The 19,938-nt window shown below is 41.8% G+C and overlaps 1 protein-coding gene across 3 annotated transcripts in view; it reads left to right on the top strand.

Annotated features, from left to right (window-relative positions):
* The first annotated feature begins 4,675 nt into the window (after positions 1-4,675).
* arhgap27l (Rho GTPase activating protein 27, like) overlaps positions 4,676-19,938 on the top strand; it is a 28,641-nt gene continuing 13,378 nt past the window's right edge. For 2 of the 3 annotated variants that reach the window (XM_029635959.2, XM_065006512.1), the window contains exons 1-2: positions 4,677-5,002; positions 10,295-11,362. In XM_029635959.2, coding sequence (XP_029491819.2) covers positions 10,385-11,362 — 978 coding nt within the window. In that variant the 5' untranslated portion in view covers positions 4,677-5,002; positions 10,295-10,384. Of the gene's footprint in view, positions 5,003-10,294; positions 11,363-19,938 lie in introns of all 3 variants that reach the window. The other variant, XM_029635960.2, reaches the window with a different exon arrangement.

Here is a 19,938-nt window from a genome sequence, read left to right on the forward strand (position 1 = left end):
GTAAAAAAATATATATATATTTTCGGAGCTATATAAAAGCATTTGTTGATGTCTACATTAGTTTTTTTTACATTTTACAGACACATATTATAGACACCTTAATGCATATTTTAAAATTACATTAAGTGAGCTAAACATTTTTTTTAAATATAAGAAAACATTTTACTTGAAAACATGTAAATACTTAAATAAATGCAATTTTGTCCTTGAAACATTTAATTGAAATACTGTAGAATTCCATTCATTCCTGGAGGACTGCGCCTACTAGTAAGTGCCAATATGGCTTCAAAGCCTCTCAATTGCCAATACATAGAATTAGCAATCCAGGGTTTATAAACACTATACACTGCTCTTGAAAAAATTAACTGCAAAATTAGCAGTTTCTCTTGTTTTACTATTTATAGGTATGTGTTTGGGTAAAATTAACATTTTTGTTTTATTCTTTAAACTACTGACAACATTTCTCCCAAATTCCAAATAATTTAGGGCATTTATTTGCAGAAACTGGTCAAAATAACAAAAAAGTTGCAGTGCTGTCAGTCCTCGAAAAATGCATGTTTATTCAGCTCATGTGACAAATACAATTTGATTTGACTGGACTCTGGAGCAGTCGATACACATTCTCTGGAGTGATGAATCATGCTTCACCATCTGGCATACCAACGGACAAATCTGGGTTTGGTGGATGCCAGGAGAACGCTACCTGCCCCAATGCATAGTTCCAACTGTAAAGTTTGGGGGAGGCCCTTTCCTGTTTCATCATGACAATGACTCCGTGCACAGAGCGAGGTCCATACAGAAATGGTTAGTTGAGATCGGTGATGAAGAACTTGACTGGCTTGCACAGAGCCATGACCTCAACCCCATTGAACACCTTTGGGATGAATTGGAACGCCGACTGTGAGCCAGGGCTAATCTCCCAACATCAGTGCCCGACCTCACTAATTCTCTTGTGGCTGAATGGAAGCAAGTCCCTGCAGGAATGTTCCAACATATAAGGGAAAGCCTTCTCAGAAAAGTGGAGGCTGTAATAGCAGCAAAAGGGGTACCAAATCCATATTAATGCCCATGATTTTGGAATGAGATGTGTCGACGGGCAGGTGTTCACATACTTTTAGTCATGTAGTGTACATCATTGGTGAAGACAGACGGGAAAAGGCGAAGCTTATCTTTGTTGAGAACAAAGTTCAAGAGAACAGAACTACTGTAGACATAAGGCACACAATTCATTAGACATCAAACAGTATCTATATTATGAGCAAAAGCAATATTGCCTGCTTATCTTTGAAGCCTTTTCATGCAAGGATTTTATCTTTGTGAGAGGGATGATAATTATAGCAGGTGTTGATAGGAAGAATAAGGATGTGGTCTGTGTGAGGGGGAAAAGATAGTAGAGTTGGAGGAATAGTCTAACAGTAGCAAAGGAGTGAGGATGGGGAAGACATAGTGTAGGAAGGAGACATGGAGGGAGTGGATGATGTAACCTAGGAGGGAGGTTTTGGCTAGGGTGAAATAGTGATTCCTCACAAAACCCAGAGAAACAAATATTTTGGTGATTTTCACGAAATGTAATCCATAGAATAGTCATTTGGGGGTATCCATGGTATTTTCCAATGATGCCACTATTTTACATGTCAAAAACATTGAGAACCTTTCATAATGTTGCCAAACAAAGACTCAACCAACTTACCCAAGACTCCCTGTCTCTGCCAATCTGTCCCTGCCCATCTGTCCCCAGCTCTGCTGTCTGTGAGCCCTCTGTTGCCTGATCTGCCTAATGACATCATTGTGAAACGTTTCCATTAGCATTTCACTTCTTTCTAATGAACATTTTATCAACTAGTCTTAGGCTACTAGGGTTCTTGCTTTGCGTTTTGGTGTACTGAAAAATACTCTGATGTCTGTCATTTTACTTTTTTCTGACATTTTTCTACCTGACAGGCTGGCTAGCCGCACAAACACACACACAGTGTGTAGGTTATTTACAGTAGGAGATGGGCTTCTATTATCTCATCTTCTATCATTCTATATGGGCTTCGATCTAAAAGGTAGCTAGCAAATGTGAAACGGATTGCAGTGACGAGTTGACAGCTGTATGAGATCAGCATTTACACAACATATGCTGCACCCTTTTGTCATTTTAATATAGTTTGTTTCATATTGGCTGGCTTCCAACACTAGCTGAATTTGCAAAGTGAGCGAGCACCAATTCCGTTTCTGTGTGGTGTTTGCTATAATCTTTGCTATCGTCAGTTTACTCCAAGATCGGCACACATATGCTTCAAAGTCCCATAGCGACAATTTAGCTTTTGCAACGAGACCATTAAAGATATTTAAGACAATGGTAGAAGAGAGTGTAGTTCTGTTCAGTTGTGAGTTCAGTTTATCGCCAACCTTTTCACAGGGACTTTGAAGCAATACAGCTGCATGCTGATCTTGGAATAAACTGACGATAGCAAAGATTCCATCTTTGACGACGCCACATAAATGGAATAGATACTAGCTAGCTTAATAGTTAATGTTTGCCCGCTAGCTCTGCAAATTCAGCTAGTGTGTGTGTGTAAACCCTGCCAACATAAAAATAAAACATTGCTATGGCGCGATTGACTGGATTAACCTCACGTCAGTTACGTGCATTGAGTGCCTTTCAGACAGTAGATACGAACCCTCTGTTACCTGCCAGATAAGGAACTGGTAGTGGATCAAACAATTGTGAGGCAAAGGGCGGGGAGGCCGCAATCTTTTGAAACTTAAAAATGCGCTATTAAGTGTCTATAATCAGCAGTGCTTTCACTGCATATTATTAATATTATTGAAATTACATAGTTATGTTTACAGTGATATACTGGGGGGGGACAAATAATTATTTTCCCCAGGATGGGGGGGGGGGCGTGTCCCCTCCATCCCCCTGGGATTTCCGCCTATGCTTTGGAGGAAGGACATATTTGACACTAGTATCTAAAAGCATAATTGAGAAATAATGAATAAAAGTTTACATATTTATGTGTTAAATCTAGCAGTTGTGAAACTGTGGAAAAATATACCTGCTCTGTCCTCACTGTGTTTCTTAACAGTTAGACAGTCAGCTAAACCCAAAGTTTGTGAACTGTCAAATTTGTGAACTGTGAAAACATTACAGAGAAAAAACAATGCGTTGCTTAAACATAATTACATTACAAACTCCATGATGGAGCTACGCAAACATTAATCAAAACAGAAAGTTACTTGCTAGACAGACTAGCTACTTAGCATCTTGCAGAAATGTATGGTTTATATAAACATCAGCTCAGTTAATTACAGAAATAATAAATAAATAGTTGCTAACATACAACAATAATATGCTGCTTTTACTTAAATAGCTACAAGACTAATGCTTAGCAAGGATTAAAGGAGTTTACAGGGGTGATATGGTTGCAGTTTTTAGAGGAAGCTTGTTTGCTTGATACATTGTTACTGTTTCGTTCACCTACGTCACCATGGACCACTTTCATGCGATGACAAAAACGGCCACTAGAATGCGCCAATGCTTTCTTCAACAGTAAATAAAAACGGAATGATAGCGGTTATCTGGCGGTTCAAACGGAGTCCTTATGGGTGTGAATCGTTGGTTGGTATGAATTAATGTCACCCCTGGAAACTACTTATATAATTGTTTAGCTCCATGGTCCATCTGCAAGGATTCTATTTTTGATGGGCATCCCAGTCATCAAGCCAGAGTCGCTGACTGTGTGTGTAGTGTCTTGTCCATTAGTCATGTGTCTTACTACACTGCCTAGTCTGATGTCACACAACCATGACTGCTGGAATTGTTTGGGACTATTAAAGGCTGAATGCACTACTTTTGTGAAATAATCTATTTTTCTAAAATAAAAACATTATGTGTTCACTTATAACCTAAATCACTTTATTAGGCTCACACACTACATTAATGTTTCCCCTAGGATAAAATAGGACATTTAAAGGGGCATTTCTGTTTTGCCAACTGACACAGAATTTCATTATTATTTATGTATCATTATAAAACCTATTGGATAGACAAAATCTTTTGTTGAATGCTTTTTAGCCCTCAATCTACAACTTTATTAAGACAACTACCTCCCTTTTGTCTACATCCTCAAATCATTTTTACCAAATCAACTTTGCCATTTTTCAATCATTTAAATGCTGTTGTCGATAATAGCTCATTGCAGTTATATGGCTTTCTCTATCTATTCAATCAAAATCTTTCAAAGACCTGTGAATGAGAGGCTAGCTGCCCTCACATAGACCCCCACCCAGTGCTCTCTCTCTCTCTCTGTTTCTCTCTCTCTCTCTCAATTAAATTCAATTTCAATTCAATTTAAGGGCTTTATTGGTATGAGAAACATATGTTAACATTTCCAACGCAATGAAGTAGATAATAAACAAAAGTGAATTAAACAATACAAATTAACAGTAATCCTTACACCAAAATAATTAAGATATTTCAAATGTTATATTATGTCTATATACAGTGTTGTAACGATGTGCAAATAGTTACAGTACAAAAGGGAAAATAAATTAACATAAATATGGGCTGTGTTTACAATGTTGTTGTTTTCTCTCTCTCTCTCTCTCTCTCTCTCTCTCTCTCTCTCTCTCTCTCTCACTCTTTCTTCCTGTCGGGGATGTGCGCGCTAGAACAGGAAATTAATGCAGACAGCAGAGGCAGGCAAGCTGCGACCGGCACACACGCAAAGAGCACTCTCCCTCCCTCACACACACACACACACACACACACTGCCCAGAGATCCTCCAACCAGAGCTGGAACCTTTCAGCCCCAGGTGAAAAGACAGAAAGCGGAGGAGGGGAGTCGAGGCCGGCCAGAGGAAGAAGAAGGAGAGGGCAGGGGGGGATCAGTGAGAAGAAAAGAGTGAAAGACAGAACAGAGCAACCTGTTCGTGAGATCTGGGACTCTGCTGAAGAAACCGTGGGAGCTGGGAACACAGGCTATAGGATGGTTCTGCTGTCCTCTTGCTCCAGGTACATTTTCTGCAAAAACCTTTTAATAGACTTATTTATGTTGTGATTGTTGTACCTTATCATACCTTATTACTCAGAAGTGTATGCTTTGCTTTTTGTGCCATGGCAGAAATGTTGTTTGAGGGTTCTGTAGAGAAGTGGGACCTTTTTTTAACAAGCTAGGGGCGAGGGCTCTTATTCGAATGTATGAAAACAACACATGTTTAACCTTAGATGCCCATTGTGTGACTGCTGTTTGGCTGTTGTCGTCTGTGTTTGACCAATTACAAACTTAGTGAAAGGGTGAAAGTTCACCATGGATGTTGTTGTGATTCTGTCACATGCGAATCACTCAGGAAAATTACGATTGTGTCACATGTTGATCTCTGAGAATGATCTTGTGGTGTTTGGTCAACACCCCAGTGGTCATGATTCATATTCATATCTAAACCTTTACCTTCGGGTTTAATTTTTCATCGCTTTCTGTGGCTAATCTCAGCATTTGATTTTTATACATTCAGAGATAGTATGGGTGTCCCTTTATATTCCTCTCTGTCTCTGTTTTGAGTGTGTTGTTGAGTGTGTTGATGAGTGTGTTGTTGGGTGTGTTTACAGAACAGGAACATATTGAGTGCATGTGTCCATGGAGCGCTCACACTACATTCCTGCCCCTGCCTGGTTGGGGTGGGTGTGGAGGGAAAAAGGGTAGTGCCGCGGGCTCGGTTATACACATACAGGTGTAGGATCTTAATTAGATCCCTTTTTTTGTTGCTGAGAGTGTTTCTGCACCGGAGGAAATGCAGATGAGCTTTACATACATTAACTGAAAACACACACTCTCACATAGGGTTGTTTTAACAGTATCAGACTTTTCATGTAGCCTACTTTTGGCCTGCTAATACCATAACCACCGATCAAGCAACATTATGGACTAAACTTTCAAGTCCTGTTGCTGCAGGATTAATTTTCTGCGACAATATAGGTCAAATAAAGATCCTACATCTGTACAGGACACATTCCAGCAAGTCCACCCTCCCTCCTACTGAGACACTTCTCTGTCTCACACACACACACACACACAACATTACCTTGTTCAGGTGTTTGGTGAATTTTTGAATGGCAGAAATGAACCATTGGTTCATATTGGTTATGTGGCTACTTTTATTTATTTAATTAACTAGGTAAGTCAGTTAACAACAAATTCTTATTTACAATGACGGCATAGGAACAGTGGGTTAACTGCCGTGTTCAGGGGAACAGTGGGTTAACTGCCGTGTTCAGGGGAACAGTGGGTTAACTGCCGTGTTCAGGGGAACAGTGGGTTAACTGCCGTGTTCAGGGGAACAGTGGGTTAACTGCCGTGTTCAGGGGAACAGTGGGTTAACTGCCGTGTTCAGGGGCAGAACAACTTTTTTTTACCTTGTCACATTTCGGTTACTGGCCCAACGCTCTAACCACTAGGCTACCTGATTAATGTGGTTGTATTTTTTTTATTTTTTTTTATTTCACTTTTATTTAACCAGGTAAGCTAGTTGAGAACAAATTCTCATCAACCGCCGTCACTGCTTTTCTCCTGAATCCTTAAAGCTCTAAGATTATGTGCCATTGCTCTGCCTTGAGCTCAGCATAGCCTTATTTGAAAGGTTAACAAAATCAGAGGATAGAGAGCGGTTCTAAATTTGGAACAAGGTTTAGTGTCAAGGCCTGTGAGTGTGGAGCGCCACAGTTCAGAGGTGTCCCATATTTGCAGTGGTAAGCTAAGCAGCGCAGCCTTACTCTTTTCCACCCTGGACATCCGGCCAGGAACCAGAGACACTGAGCGAGGTCAAAGGGAGCCCAACCAGAGGAAAAAGAGAGGTTTCCGTATTTAAACACAGACTGAATGGGATCTGCCTCCTCCAATTGTTCTCTCTTTTCATCAGCCTTTTTGAGTTGGAGGGTGTTCCTCAACAGCATAGATACCAACCCAGCAAGGATGTTGGTTGAGTGTTAGATACTGTATTTGTTATTTTGAGTTCTGAGAAAGTGTTCAGACATTAATGCTACAACAGACTCTTTCTGAACACAAAAAGTCTACAATCACACTTGATAAAACATTGTGCATTGTAAGAAATATATGCATGTGTGTGATTGAAACGGTACAGTGAAAGGCAAGAACAATGTACAGAATCTGTTCTGAAAACATTTTATAAACATTTTGGGAACGTTTTGAGTCCCAGAAAAAGTTTGCTGGGATGGGCACTCTTTTCTGACTTGCACTGACATGATGAATCACTGCATTGAGCATATCGATCATTCTTCTCCCTTTCTGTTCTTTCCCAGAGGGAGGGAGTCTCTGAAATGTTATCAAGTCGTCAAACAGGTTATTTTTCTCTACTAGAAGCGCCCTAGTTCAATCCTATGAAACTCTGCATTTTCACAAAGCCCTATTTGTTATGTCATGTTAGGAGATATGGATACATGAGCAGTGAGCTTGGCACTGAGAGTTTGTGTGGCTTTATCTCTGGAGCCGGGTTAGGCGCTCCCTTCTTGGGTTTCTGTTCCTTTGGTAAACCACAGGTTTGCCATTCCGGTGGGACAACTCCCTCCTTCTGTTCAGTGTAGAAGCGGAGGCTGGGCTGTTCCGCTCTCTTTGTCTCCACCCTCTGCTCTCTCAGGCTGTGGTGGTTCTGCCCTCTGCAGAGGACCCACTCTGCTATTCGGGCATGCTGGAGCAGGTTGTCAGTGATATAGGGAGGATGGCTCGGCTGCTACAGATGTAGGTCTGACTCTGAACAGATAATCCACAAAATATCCCCAAAGCCTAAAAATGACTATGGAATGGTGTAGGTTATTCAATTGAAATGCATTGCATTGCACTGGAGGCCCATCTAATATGTCATCCAGTCTGTTAGTCAGTTTTGTTATTAGGTTGGAGTGAATGATGGGAGTGGCTCTACAGGTTCTATGCAGAGGTGGAGCTGAAAGGGGCCAGTGTTTACAGTGTAAACAAAGTAGAGAGGGATAAAGGGGGATCTTTCTCCCCTCTCTCTCTTTATCTCTAAACCCTCTTTCTCTCATTTTCTCTTTCTCTAAATTCTCTCATCCCTCTTTCTTCCCACTGCAGCGACAGACACAGAAAGGATATATCACATGACTAGCCCTGCCTTGTCCCCCCCCCCAGAGTTATTTTTGATTGTCAGTCCTTCGTCACAGGTTAATTACCTGAGCAGTGAGCACTTCTGATCATGTAGTAGAATCAGGTTAGACTAGAAATACAAGCCAGACACGTTGTAGCATTGGCAGACGTGCTCTGTGGGCTGTTCTACTGGTCTATGGGAATTGCTCAAGCTGCACTGTGTTGTTCTAAGAGAAGTTGGTGTGTAAGACAAATCTGTTAAGAGGAGACACCTGTACAAGTACATGCTGTATGCTATGTAGTGTTAGAGTACTCATTATGTTTGACTACTGGTATTTGGGCCTGCACACAATGGCAAGCAGTATGCAGAGTATCAGTCATTAGTAATAATGAAGAAAGCTGTTCAATCTACCTGCAATTGAGAATACTGACATAAAAACATAGAAAAAGCATACAAGTGCAATGTATTTTAATTTTCAGTGTTGAAATAGGCAAATACCACCCTTTCCCTTAGGTTAAATAGAGTTGTGTTTCCTTGAGTGGTAGACAGTGTGTGGTTTAGCGTTGTGGTCTGAGATAAGAGAGACATATATGTGTGTGGGTGTGTGTCTGTGTGATATTCTCAAGATGTGAGAGAAAGAGGGGTCACTTGGTTTCTATGACGACATGTTTTGACTGCTCTGAATTGGCCTTGAGGAGAGAGGTCAACTTGTTCTCACTTTGACACGTCACAGTAAGCTACTCTTAGACAAGACCAAAACAGGCTATGATGTCAGAATGGATATGTAATTTTCCTATTGTGTGTGAGGTCTGTTTACGCACATGTGTGTGTGTGCATTGTATGTGCATGCATGTGACTTTTCATCTGATCTAAGGTCAGTTTTGAGCCCTAAGGATTACAGTTAGTACTAGAGTATTAGTGTAGGGTATGCTGCTCCCAGATCTATGATGAGGAACGACTTCCATCGCGAGCACATCCTGTTTCATGATGTCTGGCCCGCCACGGACTGGTTGGTGTTATGATATATTTTGGCATGTTGCTGAGAACAACACAACTTTTTCCTGCTTCTCTCTTTGTGTACGCCCCATCCCTAAAGAGAGGAAGGAACTACCACTAAACTGTCACACTCGCAAATCAAGCAATGCAGATATTCATTAAAGTCCTAAAAATAAGGGTTAGCCAAATGATTGACTGGGACAAAACAACACGCAGAGGAGAGGAGAGACAGAAGGTATTTATAGGATGTTTAAAGCTTAGGAAAGGCTTCCGTGCTGTGATTTTTCACCATTCAGGGAAAATCTGTAATATTTACAATGACCAACACCGTGAAAATATCAACCTCTACAAAATGACATCATACTCTACCAAATGACATCATACTCTACCAAATAACATTGTACTCTACCAAACTAGTTAGTCAGTGCAACAAGAGGTGACTACACTTGTGTGATGAGTAACCTTGCCAGAGACCTGAATACTTGCATTGGCTCCCCAAGATAATACCTAGGGTTTAGCTTAACAGGCTAACACAATGTGGTGACATGCATAGTCAGAACAATCGTTTAGGAAAGCTAAAAGGGAACATATGACATGTTTTGCTTTTTTTCATGACATAACACTTGTCCATTTTAGGGCTTAAAACAGTACATTTTAAGCCCTAAAATGGACATGCATATCAACCAAATCAGATGCATTCCAACCAACTTCCTTAAAGGACTTCCTTAAAGAACTTCTAAATGGAGAACAGCATTATCATGACATTTCATTTCCACATTTGCTGGATTGACAGATGTCCAGATGTGTCACAAGCAGTGATCTATGTGCTGTCATGATATAGAGCTATAGGGGGTTGACTATTATATCTACTGGTAGTGTGTGTTTGACCACTTGGCAGCTGGGTATCTTTGAAGTTAAACAGTATCTGTTGACAATGGGCGTGGGGCGTGGCAATCGAGAGATCTGCTGTGTTTGCTGAACACATGTTTTGTAGTGTTGGTGCTTCAACTTGAATGACCTAATGTACACATTCCCATGTACAGATATACTTATATACTAGCATTTGATAGTGACAAGATCATGTGTACTGCAATATGTATATGTATATACATTTAAAAACAGTAAGGTAATGCAATACCTTTGTAAAGTATGAGTAATGTAGTGAACCAGTTTTTATATATTTTTTGTTCCCTTTTAGGAGGACTGCAGTGGAGCCTTGACCGTCCTTGGGGAAAGGGAGGGGGTGGGTGGCCACAACGGACACTGCCACGGCCACCACGCTGCCACAATGTCCTCCTTGGTGTGCAACATGGGGCTGGTGCTGGTAGAGTTTGAGTACGAGTACACGGGCCGCGACGGGGGCTTGGTGTCCATCAAGCCCAACGAACGCTACATCCTGCTGGCCAAGACCAATGACCACTGGTGGCACGTGAGGAAGAACGAGCAAGCAAGGCCCTTCTATATACCTGCTAAATACGTCAAGGAGCTCCCCGCAGAGATCCCATCCCCACTGGACTTTGCTGACCCACCCAGTCCCGATTTGGTCCCGGTTCCTGCGCCGGTGCCAGTGCCAGTCCCAAAACACTACGTACCAGACCGGGCAGAAACGAGGGCTGGAGATGAGGTGACTATCCGCCTCCGCTCCCCGAAAAGACACCAGAAGACTGAGCACCGCATGTCCACATTTGGCGTACCCTTAGAATTCCACGACCCGTCTCCTGGGGCATTGAAGCGCGGCGGGCTGAACGACTCGATGCCGGGCCTTCACTCCTACATTGCCCTTGAGGTTCCATTAACAGTGCCCTCGCCTCAAGCCAACAATAGTGCCAAACACAAGAAGCAATTAAGCCTGAGTTCCGGTGTGCTCTTCGGCTCCTCCCTGTCGGTGGAGGATCCTCTCTCCCTGAACCCCCGAGCCCCCAGCTTCAGCCCAGCTGACCCCCTCCACCGACCCTCCCAGGCCATCCCAGTGGAGAGGCCCCTCATTCCTGATGCCGAGGTCACCGGTGGCGGGATTCCCCATCAGGAACCTCTGAATGAGCCGGAATGTCCTCTGGAGCTGGAGGAGGGAGAAAAGGAGAAATCTAGTGTGGAGCCTGAGGACGAATCCAAGGAGGACTCTGAGAATATTTATGAATCCATATTGGACCTGAAGCTGGATGAGTCCCCTATAATAGTGGAGAAGGCCCCGACAGTGAGTCCTGCTGCTGTGGCTGAACCTACACCTGTTATCGCTCCCACTTCTCCATCTCCAACACAGACACAGGTAAAAGTATTATCTGTAAAGTAGTTGTAAGTAGTGAACCTGCAGGGTGATTTGCCTATATGATTGCATTGGGGCCACAGCCTTTCCCTCACACTATGCATGCGCCTATGAAGGGATGATTAAAGGTGAGGCCCTACATTACATAGGGCCTTTATGGGGCCTTTTACAGTTCATAGAGTAATAGTATCCCATGAAGTTTAGTATCTGGGAGGCCCTTCCATAGGAAGTGGCTAGTTATTATAGGATACATGTTGGATTAGTCTGGTAAAATGCAGCTGTTTTATGAATACATTGTTTAGAAGAGATCATGTTTTCATATTGTGAGATGCCAACGGACAAACATGAAAATGAACAATTTGACCTCCTTTTGTGGCAGTTACTCCGTACCATCTGTCTCAAGGAAGTAAGAATGGGAGGAAGGTTGGGGGAGTTGTCCATTGACCTATACAGCAAGGCAAGCAGATAGACAGACACTCACTGGTGTCTCACTTTGTGCACAGCAATTACAGAGACCAAGCAAATAGTTGGAATAGCATATCAAGTCAGACAGGTAACACTGTGGGCAGGGTGCAGAAGAACTTGTTCACAGATGGTGGACATTTTCTTTCCTCCATTGCTTAAGATACCACAGGGAGGCACTGTCTGCAACTAAATGTTGAGAAAATCAAAAAAGGTTGTTCCTGGCAACATCCACATATTCAGCTTCTACCCCCAAGCCATAAGACTGCTAAATTGTTTGTTAAATAGTTAACCAAATAGCTACCCGGACTATCCGCATTGACCCTTTTTGCACAAGATTTTGTCTCATCACATGCCCTGCTACTACTGTTTTTATCAGGCATAATATTCCTAGTTAAATGTACACACAGTACATGACCAAAAGTATGTGGTAACTCATTCCAAAATGAGGTCCCCCTTTTGCTGCCATAACAGCCTCCACTCTTCTGGTAACGCTTTTCACTAGATGATGATGGAATATTGATGCAGGGACTTGTTTCCATTCAGCCACAAGAGCATTAGTGAGGTCGGGCACTGATTAGGCCTGGCTCGCAGTCAGTGTTCCAATACATCCCAAAAGTGTTTGATGGGGTTGAGGTCAAGGCTCTGTGTAAGCCAGTCAAGTTCTCCCACACCGATCTCAACACACCATTTCTGTATGGACCTCGCTTTGTGCAAGGGGGAATGTTCATGCTGAGACAGAAACGGGCCTCCCCCAAACTGTTGCCACAAAGTTGGAAGCACTGAATCATCTAGAATGTCATTGTATGCTGTATCGTTAAGTTTTCCCTTCACTGGAGCTAAGGGGCCCAGCCCCAGATCATTATTCCTCTTCCACCAAACTTTACAGTTGGCACTATGCATTGGGGCAGGTAGCGTTTTCCTGGCATCCACCAAACCCAGATTTGTCCTTTAGACTGCCAGATGGTGAAGCGTGATTCATCACTCCAGAGAACGCGTTTCCACTCCTCCAGAGTCCAATGGTGGCAACCTTTACACCACTCCAGCCGATGGTTGGCATTGCGCATGTTGATCTTAGGCTTCTTGGCCATGGACACCCATTTCATGAAGCTCCCGACAGCTCGGTACTGGCACCTGGTGTATATAGGCAAGTTATTGTTACTCATTATGTATTTATTATTACTTTTCTTATTAAGTGTTTTACTTTTCTATTATTTCTCTCTTTTCTTTCTCTCTGCGTTGTTGGGAAGGGCCCGTAAGTAAGCATTTCACTGTTAGTCTAACCTGTTGTTCACGAAGCAATGAAATATTCAAGTTAAAACTTCAGGAAGAGATTTGTTTACCGTATTTCTGTCTGGTAACTTGACTTTTTCACTGAAAGTTGCAGTCAACTGATTCTTTGAACAAGTTCAACTTCTCAGGAGACTATATCTATAGTTCAGTCTTGAATCTGTGACTCCTCAATTGCCAATAGTGGTGAAGGAAGTGTGTTCAAAAGAAAAAGAGCAGGAATACAATGGTGATCAGCATGACCCCTGCTGCCAGTGACATCACACACAATAGTCTGGAGAAACACGAGGTTCTATATGCTAGCGTTAGTCATGAGGTTGTGGACAGTCCGTTAAATGCTTTGGCCACAGAGATAATGAAATAGGGAGGCCAGAGGAAAAAATGGAAGACAAAGGAAAAGAGGGTCAGTTACAGGGCGGCCCCGCTGAGGTGACGTCAACGGAGAATATGCTTTTTTGAGCCGTGGCGGCAGGAAGTGGTGAGTTTAACTCCAGGGGAAGAGGGGAATCAATCCAGGACGCTTTTCAACTTTTCAAACATATGAAAATGTAAAAGTTCTCTGGTTATACCACTCACATTCACAGTGATTTAAAGAGCTGTAAAAAGTGCATGAACATGTTTTTAGGTCAGATAATAGGAAAATTGTAGGAGAGACAAGAGGGATTAGGGAGGATCTAGATCAGGGTTGTTCAGTGGGCGATTCCACGCCAGCGGGTGTAATCTTGCAAAGAGATCGTTTTGGCAGATCTCGTATAGAAACTTCAGAGGAAGGATGTTTGACATGCTTTTACATTTGTATCACAAACCATTTTTTTTAGAAAATCATGATGAAAGTGGCCATTTTAGGCCCTTTTTAGACCAATAAATGCCTCCCGTAAGACCCTATGATCTGTGAACTGCACATGATACAGACAACATCTTGGTGCCATTATCCTCCTTTATAGTGTGCTCTAACATATGGAGTATGTCTTGATTCTGAAATAAAAATGTGCACATTCATTTATTCAACATTAAAAATATTAATATCTCAAAACTACCCTTTTTGATTTTGTCAATTTAAGGACATATATTCTACAAGTACATCACATTTCCAGAGTGGACTCTGCTAATTCTGAAGTTATGATACATTTTATGAGCACCACCAACACAGTGGATGGTTAAGAGATTCAAAGGGAATGCCCTCTGCTATGGTTGGTTAATGACCTATATTGTCAATGTCTATGTATAAAATGGGTCATATCATTAAAAGTAGCAGAGAGCCACTCTGGAAATTGGACGTGTTTAAAGAGTATATTGTTCCAATTTTTAAAAATAAAAATAAGCTAAATAAAAAGGGTATTTTGGAGATAATTGTGTTAATATTTTTCATGTTGAATAAATGCTTGTGAAAATAGTACTTCAGAATCTAGACATACTCTAGACTCACATACTTCTGACATACTCAGGCATTTATGTCAGAAGTTCGTGATCTGATGACACTGAGAATGCGATAGATAGAGCCAGGGTAAGTTCAAAGTTCATGCTGTACTAATGCAGTTTAAATATAGTAAAAAGTAGTTTAATGTTTGACTTTCGAGTCATTATTGCCTGCCTGTTTTAAATTCTCACCAGTGTTAAGTTAACCATTGAATGTGTGTAACGCTCTTTGTCTTGCAATTCACATGTAACCATCCTATGTATTCAATATCTTATCTTTTTATTGACTAGTCAACTTTTGACACTTCTTGTTAGAAAACTTGTTGTCACTTAATAAATTTTGAGCAGAACTGAGACAAGTCACCACATGCCTATAGACTGCTGGGGAATATCTGAACCTGCACAGAGATTAGTAACCTTGGTTTACATTTTAGTCAACATAGTAATACTTTTAGACTGCAGTGGAGGCTGCTGAGGGGAGGACGGCTCCTAATAATGTCTGGAATGGAGTTCATGGAATGGTATTAAACACATGAAAACCATGTGTTTGATACCATTCTGTTCACTCCCTTCTGGCCATTATTATGAGCCGTCCTCCCCTCAGCAGCCTCCACTATTTTAGAGGTATTTGCTTCATTCTCACCTGCACAGTTTGATTTCTGTTATGTTTAAGCAGGTACACAGAAGCCCGAGTTCCAGTAAGAAACAAACTGAAGTGTATTTAAAATATGGCCACTCGCTAAAAAGGACTCCATGCATGTTTGCACAATAACAATCGATTGGATTTCAGCCACATTCTGTGTCTGTTCATCTCTTTGCGTTTGACACAAAAGAAACATTGTGTGATTCCTAGGTTTCGGCTTTTGATTCTGTGGCCTTTTGTCAAGTGACTTGGTCTACTTACAGCACAGGAAAACAATAATGTTTGTTATATGGAAGCCGAACTGTAGGTGACATATAGAATTAAACAATCATTTATCATGGCTGAGAAGCATGGAATCATTCAATTACATTTGGAGTAGTGGACATTATATTTAGAAGGTGACAGCCAATGAGTTGGTCAACTTCTGTAAGCAGCTACATAAGGAAGAATCCATTCATCGTTTATAACGACTGTATCCAAATAATTCAAGGTACCCCTTAACCTGATAGTGCCCTATTGTAAACGACCCAAGCTGTATGAGTTTTAAAAAAGAAAGAGATTGGTGTGTTTTTTCACTATCTAATCATGGCATGGGGTTGTTCAATGACAGACATGTATTTGTTTCAAATCTATCGCTTGATGGTTTCATTTCAGAGACAAATAATCATGTTTTTTTTGCTAAATATTATATATATCCGCCTCACTCCCAGATAAATTAGTACTGCTAGGTTTTACACATTTAAATATAACAAATAACTACATTTTGTATAAAGAAATGTACAAATGATACATTTGTGACATCAATATATACAAACATTGTTTAGTCATTGCTTATCCAGAGCGACTTGCAGTAAGTGCATTCATCTTAAGATTGCTAGGTGAGACAACCACATATCACAGTCAAATAAACAGGATGCGAACATTCCATTCCGGCTAAAGAATGGATATACTGTATAACGTTTAGCAAAAAAACACATTTTCATACACATCTAAAATCTATTAATAAAAAATCTGAGAACAGTAATATTTTACAAACACATGAAGGTACCCATAAGCAACCACTTCTGATGAAAAAACCCAAATGTGAACAATTGGTGGATATAGCATTTTGGAAATAAACTCTTCAAGTGTAGACAGTCATGAGAGTGTGAACTTTTTTTCTTGCCTTAATAGCTAAGTCATTCTAAATGTAGCCTGTGTCTGACTGCAACATCATGAGAATAAATAACTGCTAGATGCTTTGTGGTTGAGGTATAATCAGCAACATACATATTTGACAGGATGTAACATGCAGTATGACTCAATGAGCTTTCGATCATCTGAGCATGTCTCACTCACAGTACTATAACATTTTCTATAGCTCTTAAGCAATAAATGCACTCTTCTCTGTTTCTGATACATATCAAATTGTATTTGTCACATGCGCTGAATTCAACAGGTGTAGACCTTTCCATGCTTACTTACAAGCCCTTTATTTTACATTTTTTAAGTAAGTAAGGAAATATTTGTTAAAACTAAACAAATAAGGCCTCCCGGGTGGTCTAGAGCACTGCATTGCAGTGCTAGCTGTGCCACCAGAGACTCTGGGTTTGCGCCCAGGCTCTGTCGCAGCCAGCCGCGACCGGGAGGTCCGTGGGGCGACGCACAATTGGCCTAGCGTCGTCCGGGTTAGGGAGGGTTTGGCCAGTAGGGATATCCTTGTCTCATCGCGCACCAGAGACTCCTGTGGCGGGCCGGGTGCAGTGCACGCTAACCAGGTTGCCAGGTGCACTGTGTTTCCTCTGACACATTGGTGCGGCTGGCTTCCGGGTTGAATGCGCGCTTGGTTGGGTTGTGTTTCGGAGGACGCATGGCTTTCGACCTTTGTCTCGCCTGAGCCCGTACGGGAGATGTAGCGATGAGACAAGATAGTAACAATTGGATACCACGAAATTGGGGAGAAAAGGGGATAAAAATTAAACAAATCCCCCCCAAAAAAACAACAAATAAAAGTAACACAATACAATAACAATAGCGAGGCTATATACAGGGAGTACCAGTACCGAGTCAATGTGCGGGGGTACAGGATAGTCGAGCTAATTGAGGTAGTATGTACATGTAGGTAGGGGTAAAGTGACCATGCATAGATAATAAACAACTAGTAGCAGCAGCATAAAAAGGGGTCAATGCAAATATTCCAGGTGGCCATTTGATTAACTGTCTAGCAGACCTAGATTTGGCACTCCGGTACCGCTTGTCGTGTGATAGCAGAGAGAACAGTCTATGACTTGGGTGGCTGGAGTCTTTGAACATTTTTAGGGCCTTCCTCTGATATCACGCCATCCTCTGATATCGCCTGGTATAGAGATCCTGGATGGCAGGAACCTTGGCCCCAGTGATGTACTGGGCCTTACATACTACCCTCTGTAGCGTTGCCACACCAAGCAGTGATGTAACCAGTTAGGATGCTCTCGAAGGTGCACCTGTAGAACGTTTTGAGGATCTGAGGACCCATGCCAAATCTTTTCAGTCTCCTGAGGGGGAATAGGCATTGTTGTGCGCTTTTCACAACTGTATTGGTGTGTTTGGACCATGATAGTTTGTTGGTGATGTGGACACCAAGGAACTTGAAGCACTCGACCCGCTCCACTACAACTCTGTTAATGTGAATGGGCCCCCCTTTTCCTGTAGTCCACAATCAGCTCATTTGTCTTTCTCATGTTGAGGTAGAGGTTGTTGTTCTAGCACCGCACTGCCAGGTCTGTGATCCCTTCCCTATAGGCTGTCTCATCGTTGTCGGTGATCGGGCCTACCACCATTGTGTCATTGACAAACTTAATGGTGGTGTTGGAGTCGTGCGTGTCCACAAAGCCGTGAGTGAACAGAGAGTAAAGGAGTGGACTAAGCATGCATCCCTGAGGGGCCCCTGTGTCAACGTGGCAGATGTGTTGTTGCCTACCCTTACCACCGGGGAGCAGTCCGCCAGGAAGTCCCAGATCCAGTTGCAGAGGGAGGTGTATAGTCTGAGGGTACTTAGCTTAGTGATGAGCTTTGAGGGCACTATGGAGATGAATGCTGAACAGCATTCTTATGTAGATGTTTATTTTGTCCAGGTGGGAAAGGGCAATGTGGAGTGAAATAGAGATTGCGTCATTTGTGGATCTGTTGGGGCAGTGTGCAAATTGTGCTGGGTCTAGGGTTTCTGGGATGATGGAGTTGATATGAGCCATGACCAGCCTTTCAAAGCACTTCATGGCTACATACATGAGTGCTACGGGGCAGTAGTCATTTAGACAGGTTACCATGGCATTCTTGGGCACAGGGACTATGGTGGTCTGCTTGAAACATGTAGGTATTACAGACTCGGTCAGGGAGAGGTTGAAAATGTCAGTGAAGACACTTGCCATTTGGTCAGCGCATACGTTGAGTACACATCCTGGTAATCCATCTGGCCCTGCGGCCTTGTGAATATTGACCTGTTTAAAGGTCTTACTCACATCGGCTAAGGAGAGTGTGATCACACTCTCCTGGTGCTCTAATGCATGGTTTAGGTTTGCTTGCCTCAGAGTGATTATAGAAGGCATTAAGCTCGTCTGGTAGGCTTGCATCGCTGGGCATCTAGCGGTTGGGTTTCCCTTTGTAATCCGTAATAATTTGCAAGCCCTGCCACATATGACAAGCGTCAGACCCGGTGTAGTAGGATTCAATCTTAGTCCTGTATTGACGGTTCGTCGGAGGCAGTGATGGAAAAAGTACTCAATTGTTATATTTGAGTAAAAGTAAAGATACCTTAATAGAAAATGACTCAAGTTAAAGTCACCCAGTAAAATACTACTTGAGTAAAAGTCTAAAAGTATTTTAAATATACTTAAGTATCAAAAGTAAATGTAATTGCAAAAATATACTTAAGTATCAAAATTAAAAGTAAAAATATAAATAATTTCAAATTGCTTATGTATTTATGGATAACAAGGTGCACACACCAACACTCTGACATCATTTTGAAACAAAAGGTGTGTTTAGTGAGTCTGCTAGCTCAGAGGGAGTAAGGAAGACCAGTGATGTTCTCTTGATAAATGCGTTAATTGGACTATTGTCCTGCCCTGCTAATCATTCAAAATGTAAAAAGTACTTTTTGGTGCGAGGGAAATGTATGGTGTAAAAAGTACATTATTTTCTTTAGGAATGTAGTGAAGTAAAATTAAAGTAGTTAAAAATATAAATATATAAATAGTAAAGTATAGTACAAGTACCCCAAAAAGTAACTTAAGTAGTACTTTTTTTATTTTTACTTAAATACTTTACACCACTGGTCGGAGGGCATAACGGGTTTCAAATAAATGTCCAGATTAGTGTCTCGCTCTTTGAAAGTGGCAGCTCTAGCCTTTAGCTCAGTGCGGATGTAGCCTGTAATCCATGGCTTCTGGTTGGGATATGTACGTACGGCCACTGTGAGGATATTGTCGTTGATGCACTTATTGATGAAGCTTGTGAATGATGTTGTATATTCCTCAATGCCATCGGATGAATCCCGGAACATACTCCAGTCTGTGCTAGCAAATCAGTTCTGTAGTTCAGAATCCGCGTCATCTGACCACTTCCATACTGAGCGAGTCACTGGTACTTCCTGCTTGAGTTGTGCTTGTAAGCAGGAATCAGGAGGATAGAATTATGGTCAGATTGACAAAATGGAGGGCGAGGGAGTGCTTTGTACACGTCTCTGTGTGTGGAGTAAAGTTGCACATGTGACATGCTGGTAGAAAGTAGGTACACCCACCCAGCCATAGTA

The sequence above is a fragment of the Oncorhynchus nerka genome, linkage group LG21 (genome assembly GCF_034236695.1).
Source record: "Oncorhynchus nerka isolate Pitt River linkage group LG21, Oner_Uvic_2.0, whole genome shotgun sequence".
NCBI lineage: Eukaryota > Metazoa > Chordata > Actinopteri > Salmoniformes > Salmonidae > Oncorhynchus > Oncorhynchus nerka.